At 42.7% G+C, this 19,320-nt stretch overlaps 2 protein-coding genes across 2 annotated transcripts; both read left to right on the top strand.

Annotated features, from left to right (window-relative positions):
- Window positions 1–7,888: 7,888 nt before the first annotated feature.
- LOC129097204 (CMP-N-acetylneuraminate-beta-galactosamide-alpha-2,3-sialyltransferase 1-like) lies at window positions 7,889–11,372 on the top strand. Its single transcript, XM_054605970.1, has 6 exons — window positions 7,889–8,118; window positions 9,456–9,652; window positions 9,785–9,964; window positions 10,474–10,513; window positions 10,613–10,732; window positions 10,897–11,372. Exons 1-6 carry the CDS (start codon window positions 7,906–7,908, stop codon window positions 11,080–11,082), a joined length of 936 nt encoding a protein of 311 aa, XP_054461945.1. The 5' UTR covers window positions 7,889–7,905; the 3' UTR covers window positions 11,083–11,372.
- A 1,814-nt stretch (window positions 11,373–13,186) lies between these two features.
- LOC129097203 (CMP-N-acetylneuraminate-beta-galactosamide-alpha-2,3-sialyltransferase 1-like) lies at window positions 13,187–18,824 on the top strand. The gene is made up of 7 exons (XM_054605969.1): window positions 13,187–13,210; window positions 14,700–14,963; window positions 15,941–16,137; window positions 16,257–16,424; window positions 16,934–16,976; window positions 17,054–17,176; window positions 17,891–18,824. Exons 2-7 carry the CDS (start codon window positions 14,727–14,729, stop codon window positions 18,062–18,064), a joined length of 942 nt encoding a protein of 313 aa, XP_054461944.1. The 5' UTR covers window positions 13,187–13,210; window positions 14,700–14,726; the 3' UTR covers window positions 18,065–18,824.
- The last annotated feature ends 496 nt before the right edge of the window (window positions 18,825–19,320 follow it).

A 19,320-nucleotide genomic window follows, 5' to 3' on the forward strand; every position in this document is an offset into this window, starting at 1 on the left:
GCTCTCTGTGGGTCAGGAAGCGCAGGGGTAGGCCGGAGTGCCGACGGATCAGGAGGTGCAGGGGTCGGCCAGAACGCCGACGGGATAGGAGTCGGCCAACACGGCGATGGGCCAGGAGTCGGCCGGGGTGCCGACGGGACAGGAGCCGACCGGACAGGAGTTGGCCGGGCGGCGGCGACGGGACAGGAGTCGGCCGGGGCGGCGACGGGTCATGAGTCGGCCGGGGCGCTGACCGGACACGTGGAGCCGGAACCAGCGAGACCTCAGCCCGGACCTCCGACGCGGGAACTGGCGAGACGTAGGTGGCCGTTGTGGTGCAGAGGTCCGAACCTGAGGGACAGGCTGTGGTGCAGCCTGAGGGACAGGCTGAGGTGGCGCGGCGAAGGTCTGAGAAATGGCTGTCGTTAGCTGCTGTACCTGGTTGATCAAGGCAGTCAAGGTCTGGTTGTCCAGGGCGTGGCGAACCTCGGCGGTGTTGGTGACAACCTGGGTCTCGTGTCTCTGGAGCGCCTCTTCGATGGACAAGAACCGGGCCAGTGACGAGGTGTCGTATGCTGGATCCATGTCGTGGCCAGATCGTACTATCACGGATGTGGTGTGGACCCAAAAGCAGTACGACTGAGATGGAGTAATGTTCAGAAACTTTATGTAAAGCGGAACACACAGCAGACAAGCAGGCAGGATCAGACTCACGTAGTGGAACCATGGCTTTGGTTCTTACCCTGCATATTTGTGATGAGGTAGGTTTATTTTTTAAATTGAGTGAATGTCGTTACACACTGATAATTGACAAGTGGATGCCAACGATGAAGAAGGAGCACAAGCACCTAATCTTGTGTCATTTAGCAAACGTTTAAGAAAACCTTCATCACATTTTCTGTTTCTAACATTTTCTGTTTCTAACAGAAAATGTGACGGGCCGACTCCTGACCCGTCTACGTTCGGCCGACCCCTACACCGCCTGACCCGTCGACGCTCTGGCCCACTCCTGACCCGTCGGCGCTCTGGCCGACCCGTGCACCTCCTGACCCATCGGCGTTCTGGCCGACTCCTGTTCCGTCGCCGCCCCGGCCGACTCCCGACACGTCGGCGCCCCGGCCGACTCCTGACGGGTCGGCACCCCTGCCGATTCCTGTTCCGTCGGCGTTCAGGCTGACTCCTGGCGCATCGGCGCCCTGCCGTTTCCTGTTCCATCGGCGACTCCCTGCCGGCACCCCTTTCCTGTTCCATCGGCGTTCCCTGCCGACTCCTGTTCTGTCGGCCCCTGTCGACTCCTGTCCGTCGGCGTTCTGGTCGACCCTGTCCAGTCGGCGTTCCGGTCGACTCCTGTCCGGTCGACTCCTGTTCAGTCCGTTCGGTCGACTCCTGACCCGTTGGCATTCCGGTCAACTCCTGACCTGTCGGCGCCCGGCCGACTCCTGCACCTCCTGACCCGATCGCCGCTCCGACCGACTCCTGCACCTCCTGACCCGTAGCCGCTCTGTCCGACTCCTGCACCGCCCGTCCCGTCGGCGCCGCGCCCGACCTCCTGCACCGTCCGTCCTGTCGGTGCCCGCAGCCGACTCCTGCACCGCCCGTCCTGTGGCCGACCCCCAGGGAGGGTGCCGCAGCCGACTCCTGCACCGCCCGTTCTGCCTACCGTCCGGTGCTCCGGCCAACTCCCCTTGGTCCCGGCAGAGGGGGCCGTCCAGCCTTCCCCGGATCTGCCTGGGTCCGCCTTGGTTGTCCTCACGTCCCGGCTGGGCCGCAGCCTTCCCCCGGTGGGGTTCTGTCCCGGCTGGGTCCGCAGCCTTCCCCAGGGTGCCTGTCCCGGCTGGGCCCAGCCTTCCCGGGTCCCGTCCCAGCTGGGCTGCAGCGTCCACCTGCTGTCCTCCTGGTCACAGCGTCCCCTGCCTCAGCCATCAAGGTTCCCGCTCGGAGGGTTCCCCACTCATTCACACACTCGCTGCGTCCCCCTGCTCCTGTTCCCGCTGGGTCACAGCGTCTGGACCCCTGCCTTGCCTGTGCCCCAGTCAATGTCCAGCCTTCGTCCCAGACCCTCCAGCCCCGGTTAAGGATCCTGTCCCAGACCACGGTATTCCTACCTTGCCTCTCGTTACCCCGACTTCCAGAGAGGATCCGCCCGCCTCGAGAGACCCTCGCCCAACCTCCAGAGATCCACCCACCTCGAGAGATCCACCTCCCCACATTACATTTTACATTACATTACAGTCCCCCCCCAGACGGCTGGTTTTTATCCAAAGCGACTTACAGGAAGTGTATTCAACATAGGTATTCAAGAGAACTACTAGTCACCAGAAGTCATAAGTGCATCTCCTTTCTTAAACAAGCATCTCAAAGTATAAGCCAGAGCAAAAGTATAGTGCAGAGGCAGATTACTACGAAAACAATAATTGCACAGACTAATCCGAATATAGTAATTGCTACAAACTACTACGACTAGGATAAGTGCAGTAAACAAATACAAATTCAATAAGTGCAGCGAACTGATCCCGAATACAGTAAGTGCAACAACTAATACTGAGTGCCATGTGCCTCGAGTCAAGGCTCGAGGTAGTACTTCCTGAAGAGGTGAGTTTTCAGCCTGCTGGTTGTCCTGAAAATGGGCAGCCTCTGCTGTCCTGACGTCAGGTGGGGAGTTCATTCCACCATTGAGGGGCCAGGTTGTCCTCCTGTTCGAAAAAAAGCTGTGACCGGGTGGATCTGGCCGCAGGGACCTCCCTCCGAGGGGTTCTGCCTGTCCGCCTTGGGCAACCAGTCGCCCCCCCAGAGGGGTTCTGCCTGTCCGTCAGTCCTCCTGCGCCCCTCCAGAGGGGTTCTGCCTGGTCTTGGTTGTCCTCCTGGCAGAGGGGTTTTGTGCCTCAGGATTCTGACTTGCCCAAGGCCTGGAGATAGTTTTCATGCTACAAGGTGGACTGATTTTGCCGACCCTGCCTGTCTGGACTGCCCCTGTGCCCCAGTCAATGTCTCAGTCCCAGACCACCACCTTGCCTCTGAGTCTAACTGGATCCGATCCGCCCGCCTCGAGAGCCTCGCCCAACCCACCTGATTCACCCACCTCGAGAGACCCTCGCCCGACCTCCAGAGAGGCCTGGTCGTCCTTCATGGCCGACCCCCAGGGAGGCCCCTTCGGCCTGGTTGTCTTCATGGCCGACCCCCAGGGAGGCTCCGTCGGCCTGGTCATCTTCGTGGCCGACCCCCAGAGAGGCCCTGTCGGCCTGGTCGTCCTCCAGTTCGCCCCCCACAGAGGGGTTCTGCCTCTCCGCCTTGGTTGTCCTCCTGTTCGCCCCCTCCAGAGGGTTTCTGCCTGTACGCTTTGGTTGTCCTCCTGTTCGCCCCCTCCAGAGGGGTTCTGCCTGTCCGCCTTGGTTGTCCTCCTGTTTGCCCCCTCCAGAGGGGTTTTGCCTGTCCGTCTTGGTTGTCCTCCTGTTCGCCCCCTCCAGAGGGGTTCTGCCTGTCCGCCTTGGTTGTCCTCCTGTTCCAGAGGGGTTCTGCCCCTCCAGCCCCCTCCAGAGGGGTACTGCCTGTCCATCTTGGTTGTCCTCCTGTTCGCCCCCTCCAGAGGGGTTTTGCCTCTCCGCCTTGCCTCAGCCTTCAAGGATTCTGACTCGGCCTCGGAGGAGTTCCCCACTCATTCACACACTCGCTGCCAGATCGTTCGTTGTTTTCATGCTACACTTTCCAGCAATTTCCCGTGGACTGATTTCCCGTTGCCGACCCTGCCTGTCTGGACTTCCCTGCCTTGCCTGTGCCCCAGTCAATGTCTCAGCCTTCTGTCCCAGACCACGGTATTCCTACCTTGCCTCTGCCCCGGTTAACTGTCTCAGCCTTCTGTCCCAGACCACGGTATTCCTACCTTGCCTCTGCCCCGGTTAACCGACTCAGCCTTCTGTCCCCGACCACGAGATTAGCCTCCGCTTCCTCTGGTTTCCGTCTGCCTGATCCCTTGCCTGTTTCCCACTGTGAGTCATATCCTGCCTGTCTGTCTGCTGTGTTCTCAGCTTCAAATAAAGCTCCAGAACTTTATCTGTCTCCTCGTCGTACTGCTCACGGTCATCTCTTATTTGGGGGACGGCTGTGGCATAGTGGAGAGCAAGGTAGTTCTCCAATCAGAGGGTCGGTGGTTCGATACCCGGCTTCGGCAGTCGATGTGTCCTTGGGCAAGACACTTAACCCCAAGTTGCTCCCGAAGGCTTGCCATCGGCGTGGACTGGATGTAAATGAATGTTAGTTAGAGTCTGATGGTGGCACCTTGCATGGTAGCCTGTCATCAGTGTGTGAATGAGTGAATGATATGTAATATACTACTGATTGTAAGTCGCTTTGGATAAAAGCGTCTGCTAAATGACTGTAATGTAATGTAATTTGTTTTCTTATCTCTCGCTTTATCTTATTATCCCCTCGACCCACCTTAAAGATAAACTCTGGTGAAGCGTCAGATACAGGATGTGACATTTGTTAGAACAATATTTGCTTTTGCGGGCATCTGTGTAGATTCAGGCAAGTCAATTAATCTAGCCAAAGATCAACTGACTTACTCAAATATTTGTTGCCCGTAAAAAATAAAAAAACCTCAATGGTGAAGCAGCCTGTATGCGTCAGACGGAGGGTGGCACGGCTTCACCCTTACGTGCATACAAAGAGGAATATTTACCAAAGTGTTGAAATGCATTTATCTTTATTTACTTTATTTACAGTCATTTCAAAGGAATATCACAAGATCAGTTATTTCTCTGAGGATTGAGTATTTACAAGTTAAAAAATTTAAATTATATTATTTTTGATGTTATCGATAACAATCATTTTAAGGATAATGATTCAGTCATTTTTATTGTAAATATTATTATTAGCATTATTGCCATCATCAGTTAATATGTGTTTTAGTTTGTCTTACCTCATCAGAGAGTTAATCCGTTTGGTCGAGGGCGTAGGTCTGCATATGTAAGCAAACTCTGTATCATTATCTTTGGAGTGAACGAACACACTGAGAGGAGCAGAGCAGTAGAATCGCTTTTTTTGACCGACTTGGAGGAATGCGCTTCTGGAGTGATCACCTTGGCCTTGGCCAGCTGTGAGGTCCCGACGGTCCGGACTTCGGTGACTTTTATCCTACAAAAGCCACCAACTTTCTGCATCTGAATGACGTGAAACCGCTTTAAACTGACAGCCATCAGTAAAGCGCTGTCTGTGAAGTGGCTGGAGAAGGAAAAGGTGCATGTGGCGCACCGCTGTGTCTCAAGTGACAGCACAGTCGCGTTCACCGCAGCCATTTTACACACACTAAGTAGATGATGATGAACTATATATACGCTCTGTTGTGCCATTATTTAATGTTATGTGATCTTGTATATCCATAACTTATGCTGGTAACCTCATCAGCTGCCGTGCGCTCTTTGCGCCACAGCTCACCACGAGTTTCCTCTGCGCTCTGCTATGATCATGATAAAGTGGATCTAGAGTGCACTTTTATCAGGAGGTGAATTTAACATTTGTTTGGACAAGACGCCACCCAATGGTGAGCTTCATGCCTGATCAGAAGGGTTTTCTGTCATTGTGTCAGTTTTATATAAATTAAAGAGGTTACAGACACAAAAGAGGAGAGGAGAGTGAATAAAGCATACCTGTGTTGACTCAGCAGAAATAATGAATTGTTGATCTTGGCATTATATTCCATTATAGTTACCTTTCTCCTGGATTTATTGTTTTTATTTACACAAATTGTGACATTTCCAACATGAATTGATGCCGGAAAACAATCACCAAAATGTATGAATGTAGAGTATTTAAGCTCAAATGTCATGGGGGAGATACTTCTCACACATTTCAATTCATGTCACACATCACTTTGCACTCATTTATATCCTCGTTATCATGAACGGGTCAAACCAGCAGTGTTGTTTGTGCTTGTACTAGTGAGCCCAAACTATAAGCACCTTTCAACTGTAAACGATCATCTGCAAGAAAACGTCAACTAGTGTTAAGGAACTGCAGAACAAGTTGACAATATTTTCAATAATCTTCTCATGCTGTGCATAAATCAACAAGTAGTTTTCATATCGTTTTAGTGAGTAAAATCATAGGCACTGATACAGAATGCTGCACACAGACCAACTGTAAACAGACATATCCGATGGGAGTATCAGAGCTCACTGGAGCAGAGGAGTCACCTGGCAACGCTTCACCAGCTGCACACAGGGATTGTATAAATTAGTAAATCCAGAGTGAGTAACAGCTCTGAAACATATCCTCATTATCAATCCTTATCATAATGCTATGTGAAAACATAAATGAATAAATACATTTGTATTGAGTGTAAGACTCTGTGTCTCTCGGTGAATATTGGAGCTGTGCCTCTGCTGCTTTTTGTCCAAACACGACTGTGTGTGATGTTGCTGCCTGTAAATCCCTCCCATGTCTCTCTGACACGCTGCTTTAGTTTATATTTATTTAACGGCCATTTGACTTCCCCCCTCACATAATCCACGCCCTTGCTGCTTTCACAATCTATCAGAATTTGCTCTGCCAGTTTACTTTATAGCCTACATCATTGGATAACAATTTATGTTGTGTTTGTAGCCTTCACAGTGGAGTTATTATTACAGGGATTTTATTTTTCCTTTTTTATTGTCTTTGTCAAAGAGCAGGGGGACGATGAAGAGCACCTGGAGCTGCTGGAGGTATCCTATGACTTTTTAATCTTTAAATCTTTAAATTGGCCAAAAGCTACTTCCGTTTTATACTCATTTATTTTTTACTATATCTTTTTCATGATTTGTTGCGTCATTTCTTTAACAATATGTGATCCAATAAGAAACGAAAATATGTCATTACATAGGTGGTTATTTACGGACACTATTAGAACATATTTAAACAGCCACATAGAAAAATAACTGTCTAATTCAAAACTCTTTTCAACTTTAGGTCTTTTTGACAACGTTTAAATTCATTTTTTAAGGATCAAATACGTTTATATAATCACAGAGGTTAGCAAAAAGTCTGAAAATGTGCGCATAAAATGTTGCTTTCACTATATTAATAGGCTCCTTCTAGATGAATTGCCCTTCTCCTGGTAAGTGGACGAGAGCATGTTTTAGCTGCAGGGGGCTTTGACAAAACTGATTGCGGTCCCGTCCGACAGATTTTCAGCGCCTTCAAAGAACAAAGCAGAAAGTCAAAGCCACAGTTACATCCTGTAATACTCGATCTGTAGGCTACTTGTAGTTTGCACACCTAGTTTGGATTTATTCACAAGTGTTAATAAGTGTAAATACATATTTATGTGGAAATGTGCGTTTTTCTGCATTGTATGCAATTCTTTGTTCTTTTTATGTCGTTTATGTTTGCCTGAAAAACACTTTGCTGCTCGTTTTGATATGTGTTACATAAAAAAACTTTATTATGATCGACAATGCAATATATATATTTTTAGATTAAACCTTCATTGTCCAATCTAAGAGTCAATAAGCTATTATGTTTGAGCCTTAAGTTTGGATGGATGTGACAAACCACGGCGTTTCAACATTCACGGAAGAAAAATACATTCCGGATAGATAGACACGCCTAAAACAAGCTTCTCTTCCAGTTACTACAGTGACATCACCATTGCTATTTTAAAAGTTCAGATATTTTCAACTTGAAGCGCTCGGAATGACTGAACTCTAACCTAACATTAAACTTGATTTACCTTTTCAGATAAATGTACTGGAGTAAGAAGTACAATATTTCCTGTGGAAGTAGAGTAGAAGCATAAACTAGCATAAAATGGAAATACTAAGTATCACAACATTAAGTAAGCCTACTCAGTTCCACCACTGACCACACTCTCTTGTGTATTTTGTCACATTCTCTGTCTACAGATTGCTTCCCATTCACAAGCATCAAACATCCAATATTAATCTAAAAGTGATGGTGTTCATTTTCCTGCTGTGTGTGACTGGCATCGGTGTGTTTTGGAGAGAAGACATCTCACTATACTTCCCGCCTCAGGATGAAAGACCCTGTGCTTGTGACCAATGTTTATCTGAAGATGGTCTGTTGTCAAAAAATTTCAGCAACTTTGCTGAACCACTTTTGTCAGTAAACTACAATCTCTCAAGTGCTGATTTCAACTGGTGGAGTGTAAGTTGTGACCTTGCAAGATAACAGTCTCTCAACCTGCATTTCAAATCAGGATCAGAAAGTAAAAATACCATAACATTCAACAGTGGCCATCACTGTGGTGGCTAAACTTCAGTTCTCAGTTTGTTCCTAGTTAGACCACTTCTTCTCGATGTGGGCAGTAGAAAGGTCTCTGACTGGTATCCATGTGCTAACTTCTTTATCCAGTGGTAAACTATGTTACAGCCTACTCACAGGACTCTTCATGGGTTCCCTTCAACAGAGTCCCTTGTTTTACCACACATACTTTGAAAATTAATCTAATTTTGATTCCCATCAGTCATCCAGGAAATTCCACATAGCAATTATGATGCTCTTTGTCGTTTTACAGTTTAAATACTCATTTTCACTAGGTTACTCATTCTACACATGCACCGTGAGTAGCTTTATTATATCCAATTAACTATCAACAAGTAAGGCGCATTTAGCAGAGTGCAGATCTTTGCCAGGTGTGTCTGTAACGACCACTCCTGTATCAGCCTTTTTCACAGCAGCCATTTTGACATGTCCTAGCACGATAAATCACATTATGGTCTTATTCTATTTAGTATGTCACGGCCATTCTAGTGAGTCAGCATGCACAATGTGGGCCAGGGCCCTAGCCACCAATCAAAAGTAAATGTAGATGTATGAAGGCCAGAATTAGGCAACTCACACCAAAACAACCTAGATTGATGGATAGCACTTTAGGTGACAGGAAAAATATGTATTTTAGATTTTGGGGTAAACTGTCCCTTTAAATAACTACAACGTATTAATACAAAAGGAAGAGTTGCGGATGCCTCAGCTGTGTTAACCCTTGTGGCTTCTAAACGACCGTTGACTCCTGAAAGTAGTGATTGAGGAGACAACTGGCTCACAATGTCAGTATAAAACAGGCAACAGAAGGTGTTTTGAGAAAGTTTGAGTCACCACAACCATGAGACGTACTTGAGCATGTAGCCATAACAGGGCACACTAAATAATATGCAGTGTTATGCAGCAACAAGAAAGAGAGCTTTGCGATGGACGGACATGGAGGTGCACGCTCACTCATTCACTCATGCATTCACCTCGCAGTTACTGCATGATCCACCTGGAATAAAGAATTAATTAAATTAACCTTGATTCTCGAGTTGTTTTAGGCAAAATTCTTGAACTTAATTCAATAAGCAAAACATACAACATTGATACATTTCACTTTATAATTTTTTTTATTTTTGGCTCTTACAGTCACTGTGGTGATGGCGACAGTTAATTTGTATATTTAGTACAATTCATGTCTTCTAACGACTACCAATGTTTCATGTTCCTGACAGCACATACCGGGGGGAAAGGGGAGCTACAGTTCCTACAAAACAACAGTTGACAGGATATTCCAGATGTTACCAGCCAGTGCTGATGTTGAACCACCCAGCCCTGACCGCTGCAGGACTTGTGCTGTGGTGGGGAATTCTGGTAATTTGAAGAATTCACATTATGGACCTCTCATAGATTTCCAGGACATCGTCATGAGGTACATGAGTTCAGACATTGGGACAAACACAAATGTTTTAGTCCTCAATGTCAGAAACTAAAAGTCAAAATTCAAGCTTGTTTTCCCTGACAGAGACAGTGATGATGAAATATATCCCTTTGTTCTATTTAGAATGAACAGAGGTCGCACCAAAGGCTATGAAGCAGATGTTGGGACCAGAACAACTCATCATGTCATGTATCCAGAGAGTGCTGTGGATTTAGATAACACCACTCGTCTTGTGCTGTTTCCATTTAAGATACGGGATCTTGAGTGGATTACGAAGGCCTTCAGCACAGGATTTTCTAGAAAGTGAGTCAAATTTTTCATTTCAATTCAAGTCAAGTTGTAGGTCTACAACTAGTAACGGTCAAATTCTATTTCAGCTGAGTATTCTCCCTGGAGGGCTCTGCATACTTACAGGGGCAAAGGTGCCGAAAGGCACCCTCACCTGTGAAAACTGACCGTTAGTTTCTAAAACAACTTATTCCTGTCACTAAGCAAAGTTTCCCTATAAACATTCTTGCGGGAAAATTCCAGCATCATAATTTCCATAAAATACAAACACTGAGTTCCAGTGCAAGTGGTAGTTTTTCCTTCATGTAGTCAAGGCAAAAAAGCAATATCGTATTGTAAAAATGTCTTTATAAAGTCTACAGATTTCTATGTGAAATAAAACCTCCTCCTGAGATGGCGTTCATTTAAAAAAATCCTCTCTGCTTTACTTTTCTTTAAGAGTGCCTGGTGTATCATTTTACTGAAAAAAACAACAACATATAATCACTTGATGTTGAGTTCTTCATTTCATGTAATTCCAACAGGCTAATTCTAAAATCAAACATCAGGGCCAACAAGGATTTGGTGAGTATTATTTTTAATGCATTCATAGATAAACTTCCTTTGCTCCAAAGGTAATGGTTCATAAAAATATGTTTAAAGCCTAATTCTGATTCATAACAGGTGATGGTCCTTAACCCAGCCTTCATGAGGTATGTTCATCACGTGTGGCTAAGAAAGAAGGGCAGCTATCCATCCACTGGCTTCATGGCTTTGGTTCTTGCCCTGCATATTTGTGACGAGGTAGGTTTATTTTTTAAATTGAGTGAATGTCGTGACACACTGATAATTGACAGGTGGATGCCAATGATGAAGAAGGAGCACAAGCACCTAATCTTGTGTCATTTAGCAAGCTTTTAAGAAAACCTTTAGCTGTTTTTTAAAATTGTTGACCTTTGTTTTCCCAGGTCCATGTGTTTGGTTTTGGAGCAGACAGTGATGGAAACTGGAGTCATTACTGGGAAGAACTGAAAAACAAAAAGTTAAAAACTGGACAACATCCTGGAGGTGAGGAGTATGGAGTCCTCCAGAAGCTAGCTCAGCATCAAATAGTCAAGTTTTATATGGGTAGAGATTCATCTCTCAGCATTTAACGTATTGAAGCCTTGATAGTGAATCATTTACAAAGCAAAACATGACTAAGAAGCCTCGGACTTAAAAAACTGGATGTGACTGATACTAGTGTTGCCGTTTAATCTACCCAAACCGGTTCAGTAAAATCAACCACAATCGCTTTCAATCTGTTCAATGCTGCTGTCTGTGTATTGTTCTCTGTTCTTTTCATTATTTATTGTGATTTTGGGATGTTGATGGACTCTGTTACAATGCAAAACAAAAAAGGAAGTAGTAAGTTTAGGGGGAAAAAATGGGAAATTTGAACAAGGACACATGTTACAATGGACAGAGCAATGGATTGTTTTTAGAAAAGTGTGATTTCAACTGATTTCAACATTTTAACATTTAAAACATCATCATTCACTGTGTTAAAATGTCTGAACAAAAAATGGGCTTTAAAAGGCTTGTTTTAGTAGAAGTACATGAAGCTACAGTTTTTCCAAGCATTAAACAGACACTTATCCTTGGGTTTTTACATGAAATTTCAATTTTCATTCACAAGATGTACATTTTGAAGGAGTGATGGATTGCTTGCCTGTTTTACTGATGGTAGAAACACTATTAAATGATATCAAATATATATATATAGTGCCTTCATGACTGTGACTAAAATATTCTACTAACTAAAATATATGGATAAAAACATGTGCCAAAATGTATTGTTGTTTACATGGAACAAAACAGGTTTTGGTGAAACTGAAGTGTTTGCCTAATCTTTGGTTTTTGGTGCACTCTCCTATAAAGGTGTGCCTCTGCTTCCTTGGCACACGGCTCAGTCTCTCACAGCTATTGTTCTACATACAATAGCCATGTGTACATGGTGTACGGAACAAATGCAAGATCCTTAACACTATTGCATTTAAAGAAACAATCTGATAAGTCAACAGGCACCAGCTGTTCTGCTGAGCTCACCTCCACAAAGGCAATGCTGAAATTGCTACATCCACAAAGGATGCTTAATGCCCCACTTTTGCAAAATGAAATCTGGTTGAAGCCGAATTGATGTTGTAAGAAAAAAAATCATTGAATCATAATTATTTTTTTCATCAAAAGAATCATAATTTAAATGCGAGAAAACATATATAAAATATATATATAATATATATATATATATATATATATATAAATATAATTATGTTTTTATATGTTTTCTTTTTTGGATCACTGGGACACCATATCTGACCAAGTGCATAAAGAGGAGAGGCCAATGGCCCTTCCCAAATTCCTGCCATCGTACTTCTGGCTCCTTCGATGGGATCAAACCCATCATCGAATTCTGCCTTCATTTAGATCTCAACTACACACCTGTAAAGTTTCATGACTGTACCATACACGATAGCACCGCTATTTCAAGAGGCAGACAGACATAAACACCTGGTAAAGTGCTCAAAACTATTCCTATGGCAATTCACGCTACAGTAGGGGTCTCTAGAATAACTTTATTCCCTCAAACTCACAAGGTGAAAACAATACCAACCACATGCTGTATGCTTTATACAAAACAAGCCAATCACAAGATTTAATGTCATATACTATGTTGTGGATGTTTCACACTGTCTTGTTGCAAATGCTATAAAGCCACAACCATAACAGTTCTACCTCCTTATCAGTTGGTATCACCCATGACATTTAATGTCACAGTCTTCTCCCGGCCTCGATCACCAGCCTGTTTCTGTGGGAAAGTAGCTGAGTTTCTGGGAATCAATTAGATATCTGGAAAAGTAGGAGAACACATTTAGTCATTTGAAACACAACTGATGGGTTTAGATTGTGTCAGTAATTCTTTACTGACACAATGTAGTTTTCTCTGATTGAAGGAGACTGAGGGTCTTTTAAAATCCGAGGCCCCTCCCATCAGGCTACTCTTTTACATTTTCTCTCATTCAATTATTCCTCAAATAAACAAATTACATGAAGAAAAAAAAAACGTTCTTTAATCTTTCCAAAAACTATTTTCTGCCGTAAAAAATACACATAAATAAATAGTTTGCAATCATGGGACCGTTACCTCATCTTAATGCGCCCTGCTAGAGATCGTATTTAACAGCTGATTTGTTTTTGCCACTGTTTGCTTGAGGAAGTCCACGGGGGGACACAGAGGGCGAGGTGAGTAGGCAATGATTCAACATGAATGCCAATCAATCAAACGTATGGTTAGAGTACGCCCTTGTTGATCACTGTTAGGGTGAACAATCAGCAGGGTTGACAAACTTTACATTTAGTTTGGAGTGAGGGAAGTCGTTCCATTTAATGGGCAGACCCTCTGTGACATTTTCCACTTCAGGGGTCGGGGGTCATCGCTCCTCAAACCCTAGAATATATGTTTTTTTATAAATGTAGATATATGTTTTGCTGATTCATCTGTTGATTTACAAAGATGAATCCTATAAATACATTCGAGGAAATTGATCCATGAGATGACACGCATGCTGTTACATCTGCACGGTGACTCTGATCACTCTCTAATTGGCAATTACACACAGCAGGTCTGCGGTTTTTTATTTTTGCGCAGCTAAAATGATGTTGCGACGGAACCACACGCTGCTTATGTGCACATCAGACATGTCGTTGTATTTGTGCTCATGAACCATTCTGTTGGAGGCTGATAAGTTGGAAATGGTTGGCACATTCCTAAGAAACATATCGTGTACATAGCAAAAGTTCCGCTCTAAAACTTTCCAAACCAATGAGACGCTTGGTGGAGCGTCAATGATGTCTGAAGTTCCGCTGTGGCAGTGGTGCTTTGACGTAAGCAAGGACACAAATCAATCCACTCACCTGGAGCTGCTCTCATGAGCTGCAGCCAGGGGCGCCGAAAAGGGGGGGTAAAGGAGACGGATTCTAGGGGCCCATGATGGAGGGGGGCCCAGAGAGGCCCCTAATGATGATGAAATTTTTTTCTCTCCACTGATTATAATTGCTATTTTTTCATGGAAGAGTTTATTTCCAATTTAAGAATCAGTGGTGCAGCAAATAAATGACTCAAAATGAATTCCATTGTATTCAGAGTGCTCAGTTCTTCCCCTACTGTACATGTCAACTGTCATGCTGTTCTTCTTTCACAAATATGGTAATGATAGTCAAAAATACCATTAAAATGCATAATTGTATGTAAAATAGCATCAACAAATTTTGCCGCTGTGTTGGGGGCCCTGTAAAGATTCTTTTCATGGGGCCCAAAATCCCTAGCGGCGCCCCTGGCTGCAGCTGAAGGTCTGCCACACTCCCCTCCACACAGGTAATGCTTAATGCCCCACTTTTTCTAAATTCAAACAGCTTGAAGCTGAATTGATGTTGAAAGAAAAACAAAGTTTTAGCACCCAATTTGCTTATTTATTTATTTTGGATATGGGTTTTTTTTTTTTTTTTTTTTTTTTTTTAAGCAATGTATTTTCTTCCAATTTGGGTCAGATATTGGATCAATTTCTGACAAAAATGTAGACACTGAATTTATTTCAATAATGAACTCCAGGCTGAAGTTTTAGTTCCACTATGACTGAATGACTGCCATTTGTTTCACTGTAAGCTTATTCATGACAAATTTACACATTCATGAATCTAGATTCACTTATTTCCCCACATATTGTATCCACAGATCGGATCTGAACATCCCGCTGCCGAGATGCTATCCAAAAACGCCAGGGTTTTCCTCTCCATACTGTGCTTTGCTTCCATTGGGGTGTTCTATAGATCTTCGTGGATTTTATCTGTGTACCATGATTCCTTCCCCCCTCAGAACTCAAGTCAAACATGTTTAATGGAGTATACGCCATGGTTAAGTAAATCTATGGTTGCATCTCCTGAGCCCTTTTTGACACAGAAAAACAATATCACAAAGCAAACCTTTAATTGGTGGACGGTAAATGTCAACTTTGAAATCTTTAAAGACAGTTAATAGTTATAATGATACATTATTTTTTTCTGTTTAGACAAAACAATTTTTTTACTGTATTTATTTGTAGTATTTAAGGGTTAAAAATCTGATAAAATGAGTAATGCAGTCAGAGTTAAAATCAAATAAGCTGGTATGAAACTGTACAACCCTGTCTCCCAGAAATTGTTTATATCAAAGTCGTGTGCTCTGTACGCTGACCGTCCACCCTGACTGTTTCCCTGCGAGTCAAGAGCTCTCGTTCATTAATAAAAAATAAATTAAAAAAAAAGCCTCTGAAAATGATCCAGGCAGCAACTAAATTTGTTAGAGTAAAATAGATGATAAAGCAGGGTATGCTTTAGGGAGTGTCTACCTTGTGATTGACAGGTCGCTAACAACGACGTCGGGTTTAGACGTTCGTGTTTTTGTCTTACAACTTTAACTTTTAGTTTTCGGTTCATGAACGTTAATTGTAACATGTTGTTTCCTAAGGATGTGGATAAGTACGGCCCCACTTCAAATAATCAGAACTATATATTTAAGAAGCAAAAGCAGCATGTGTATTCATTCAGTAGCTTGCGTAGCATGGAGGTGCTAACGCTAAAAAGCTCCAATGATTTTTATGTAGAAAAGTAACATTTTAGAATTCTACATCTCCACCCAACCTCTCGGGGGTACAGAGTATCACTATAACACACTGTTTTACCATGACTGTTTGGAAATCCACAAAACCAGCCTGAAAATGAAGAAAATCTGAAACTATTGCATAAGAGTCTATGGAACAAAGCCGAATAGATTTTGGACTCTAATTGGCGCTAGCCATGCTACGCTACGATTGCCTAGTATGTATTTGAGGGGAGGATTTTGGTGGTCAATTGGGAACACAATTTAGTATGATAAAACAATTTGTGGGAGACAGATTTTCATATAAAGGTTGAAGAAAATCTTTTATTTTCTGTCAGAAATTGCAGTCTGCAGGAAAGAGTTTCCAGTACTACAATGAAACAATGAAGACCTTGTATTGGATGTTCCCACACAGTCCAAATTTGACTCAACCCAGCCCTGACCACTGCAGGACTTGTGCTGTGGTGGGGAATTCTGGTAATTTGAAAGGATCACGCTATGGACCCCTCATAGATTTTCATGATAGCGTTATAAGGTATAGTAAATCATCAGCTCCAGTTTTCAGTGATTTTGGATGGGAGAAACCTTTACAAAGTTTTTTTTATTTTTATTTTTATGTAAATGTACAACATTTGTATCTCCTGTACCATTTAGAATCAACCAGGGGCGTGTCAAAGGCTATGAAAAAGATGTTGGAAACAGAACAACACATCGTGTGATGTATCCAATCAGTGCTTCTAATTTGGACAATGGCACCTATCTTGTGTTTATTCCATTCAAGCCACAGGATTTACAGTGGCTAATCAAGTCCTTCACCCCAAGGTAGGAGGGGAATATAACCGTTCAAAGAAAAAGATCAGTTATTTTCTGTATTAAGATAACATTTGTGAAAGGTATTTATGATTTTGATCCAAGCATCTTTGAGGCAGTTGGGTGTAAAAAAAACCTAATTGTAACCTAAATAAGCTTGAATATAAGTCAGATGGTTTGACCAGCCAATGTTGAGCTGAAGCCAAAGGGGCCAAGAGGAAGATGGGATGGCGTTATCACAGCCTTGTATTGGACAGGAGAAAAATTGTTGGCTTGGGTTTAGGTCTGAGAAATGTATAGGATGAATCACAAGTCATCACAACATGCAGAACAAGGTTATTTTCCGTACAAACATGATAAAGATGATGGCTGGCTACATTAGTTGTCTTGCGTTCTGACAGTCTCATAAACTTTGAGATAAAGAGATATTTGTGCATCTGCCACAGTTAACAGGACAGTGTAACTTACCTATTTTGAAAAAGAAAGGGTGGTCTCTCACACTTCATGTTTTCTTCCAACAGTAAAGAACCTAATAAGTCAAGGTTAAAAGCTAACAAGGATTTGGTGAGTATTATGCATTATACGGTGCACTGGAATGGTTCATAAATGTCCGTTTGAAGTCCATTTCTGATCCTGAACAGGTGGTGATCCTCAGTCCGACTTTCATTGAATATGTCCATACTGTTTGGCTAAAATTCAAGAAGGACATTTATTCATCCACTGGCTTTTTGACTTTGATTCTCAGCTTGCACATTTGTGATGAGGTAAGTTCATTTTTTTTTGTAAAAATACAATATCAAAGTGTAAGAAAAACATTTTTAATTAGGCGGAAGTCAACCAAAATAATGCTGCTGCTCAAAGTTGGTGCTAATGTTCCTGCTTCAACAAAATGGTCAAACAGGATTTAAAATGTTAAACGTGGCTCATGATTCTGTGCAACCTACAACCTTACACTTTACATTTGATGTAAACAAAAAGAAAGAAAAAGTCTTACACAGGGCTATTCAACCAACCAAATTACCTCAGTTACTGGCAGTTTCCTGGCCTTTTATTGACAATAGTTTTATTTTATTTTTTTCCCCCACTGGTATTCCACGAAGACCCGCCCTACTGTGCCTCAGACTGGCTAGTACTTGTTGCCGTCTTTGCAGAATTTGTTCATTTTATTGCTGATGGACAAGACTGGTGGAAGGTTGCTGATTCGTAGGGCTGATGATTCAAGCTCAAATGTGGATGTCAACTGTTGAATGGATTGCCATGGAATTTCAGAGTTTGGTTTTAGCACCTTATATCAAAAAGAAAAGGCATCCTTCTTAACTTGCCATTTTTAACGCACATTCAACAAGGACAAGTAGCCTGCTGATAGCTTCATTTAAAAAAAAAAAAAATCTACCTCCAAAAATGCAAAATATTAACACCAACAAGTTCCAAGTGAAATCCTTGAAATTAGGTGTATTACTGCATTTTTGTCCCCCCAGGTCAGCTTGTTTGGGTTTGGAGCAGATGGACGTGGCAACTGGAACCATTACTGGGAAGAAGTAGTAAACGTACATCACAAAGGGAGAATCGGACATCATGATGGTAGTGGCGAATATGAAATCATTGAGAGACTAAACGAGCAGAAGAAAATACAGCTTTTCAAAGGATGGTGATCTTTGTGCCTCTCTTTCTGTTTTTCTCACTGTCTGTCAAATTAGTAACATCTTTCTCTATTGAGACCATGTTTGTTTAATCAATGCAACAAAATGTAAATGAAATGTCCCTAAAATGTCTATTAGAATGTATTCACAGTGCCTATCTACATTTATTTATAATTAACTTATTTTCAATTAAAAAATACAGTAAATGCTTTGTTTATTGGTTGTTTGATATTTGATCTGTAAATTATTATTTAGGTGTTGAGGTCCATCAAATCAGGCTAGTTGGTTGGGCTTCAATTCCACCTCCTCAACTTCATAGAGTCTCAAGAGTTGTGACTACCCAGGCGATATAGAGTATTGATGATAATATAACAATATAGATCTGATATAGTGCATTGCTGGCGGCAACTGTTTATCAGTCGTCTTCTTTCAACTTTTGTGTCATTGTGCATAGTAGAATTATGAGGTTATTTATTCTTCATGACGGCTTATTGGCACATTTATTGTAACGGCGTACACTCCTAAAGCATTGTTAAAAAGATTTTTACGGTGTCATACCAATGTTGTACATCACAGAGGCTGCACTGTTGACTATTTCTGGGCAGGATGTTTTCAGCACTATTCAATGTATTTACATTTTTTAACTACCTCTCTATGCTCATTGTGCTCATTGTTGTGCTAATTGTTTTCTACTGCTGCTGCTTCACATTAACAGTGTTCAACTGGCGAAAACATATGGTGGCAAAAATGGACCTACAAACCGCATGGCGTGTTAACCATCAATTGTCTTAAATAAACATAAATCATTACATTTATTTTGGCTGAATTTTTTTCTGAAGTATTAACTGTGTGGCTATAAGTTAAATTTGTGATTTATTTTAGTTAACCTACCAAATAGTAAAAAAGTAATTAGAATTCACTCCATTAACAACTATAACATGGAGGCGTGCATGCAAATGTACAAATACTAATGATCCAATCATATTTTATAATATGTGAAACAATATAATGTAAGACAAGCTATAATTTGCTATAGATTTTTATTTCCCAGGCCTCGGAGAGAAGGCTGAATATTTAGTTTACGACTAAGCAGTAAAATGACCTGTAATTTTGTTAGTGAATGAAATGTAATTACATTTTGACCACTGCAGCTGTATCTTTGGTGTCTTAGAAACCCATGAGGTCTTGTGTGTGTTATTTGTCTAACGCAGTCAAGTCTGGGTGATTTATGTGAATGAATGACTCATGACTTAGATCAGAGGGTGTTT

The sequence above is a fragment of the Anoplopoma fimbria genome, chromosome 10 (genome assembly GCF_027596085.1).
Source record: "Anoplopoma fimbria isolate UVic2021 breed Golden Eagle Sablefish chromosome 10, Afim_UVic_2022, whole genome shotgun sequence".
NCBI lineage: Eukaryota > Metazoa > Chordata > Actinopteri > Perciformes > Anoplopomatidae > Anoplopoma > Anoplopoma fimbria.

Excerpts from the sequence above, each read along its gene's own strand:
- LOC129097204 (XM_054605970.1), top strand. The coding sequence starts at position 7,906 with ATGGTGTTCATTTTCCTGCTGTGTGTGACTGGCATCGGTGTGTTTTGG. Across the intron at positions 9,653-9,784 it reads TTCCAGGACATCGTCATGAG|AATGAACAGAGGTCGCACCA; the intron begins GTACATGAGTTC and ends TGTTCTATTTAG. Across the intron at positions 10,514-10,612 it reads TCAGGGCCAACAAGGATTTG|GTGATGGTCCTTAACCCAGC; the intron begins GTGAGTATTATT and ends GATTCATAACAG.
- LOC129097203 (XM_054605969.1), top strand. The coding sequence starts at position 14,727 with ATGCTATCCAAAAACGCCAGGGTTTTCCTCTCCATACTGTGCTTTGCT. Across the intron at positions 16,425-16,933 it reads ATCAAGTCCTTCACCCCAAG|TAAAGAACCTAATAAGTCAA; the intron begins GTAGGAGGGGAA and ends TTCTTCCAACAG. Across the intron at positions 17,177-17,890 it reads GCTTGCACATTTGTGATGAG|GTCAGCTTGTTTGGGTTTGG; the intron begins GTAAGTTCATTT and ends TTGTCCCCCCAG.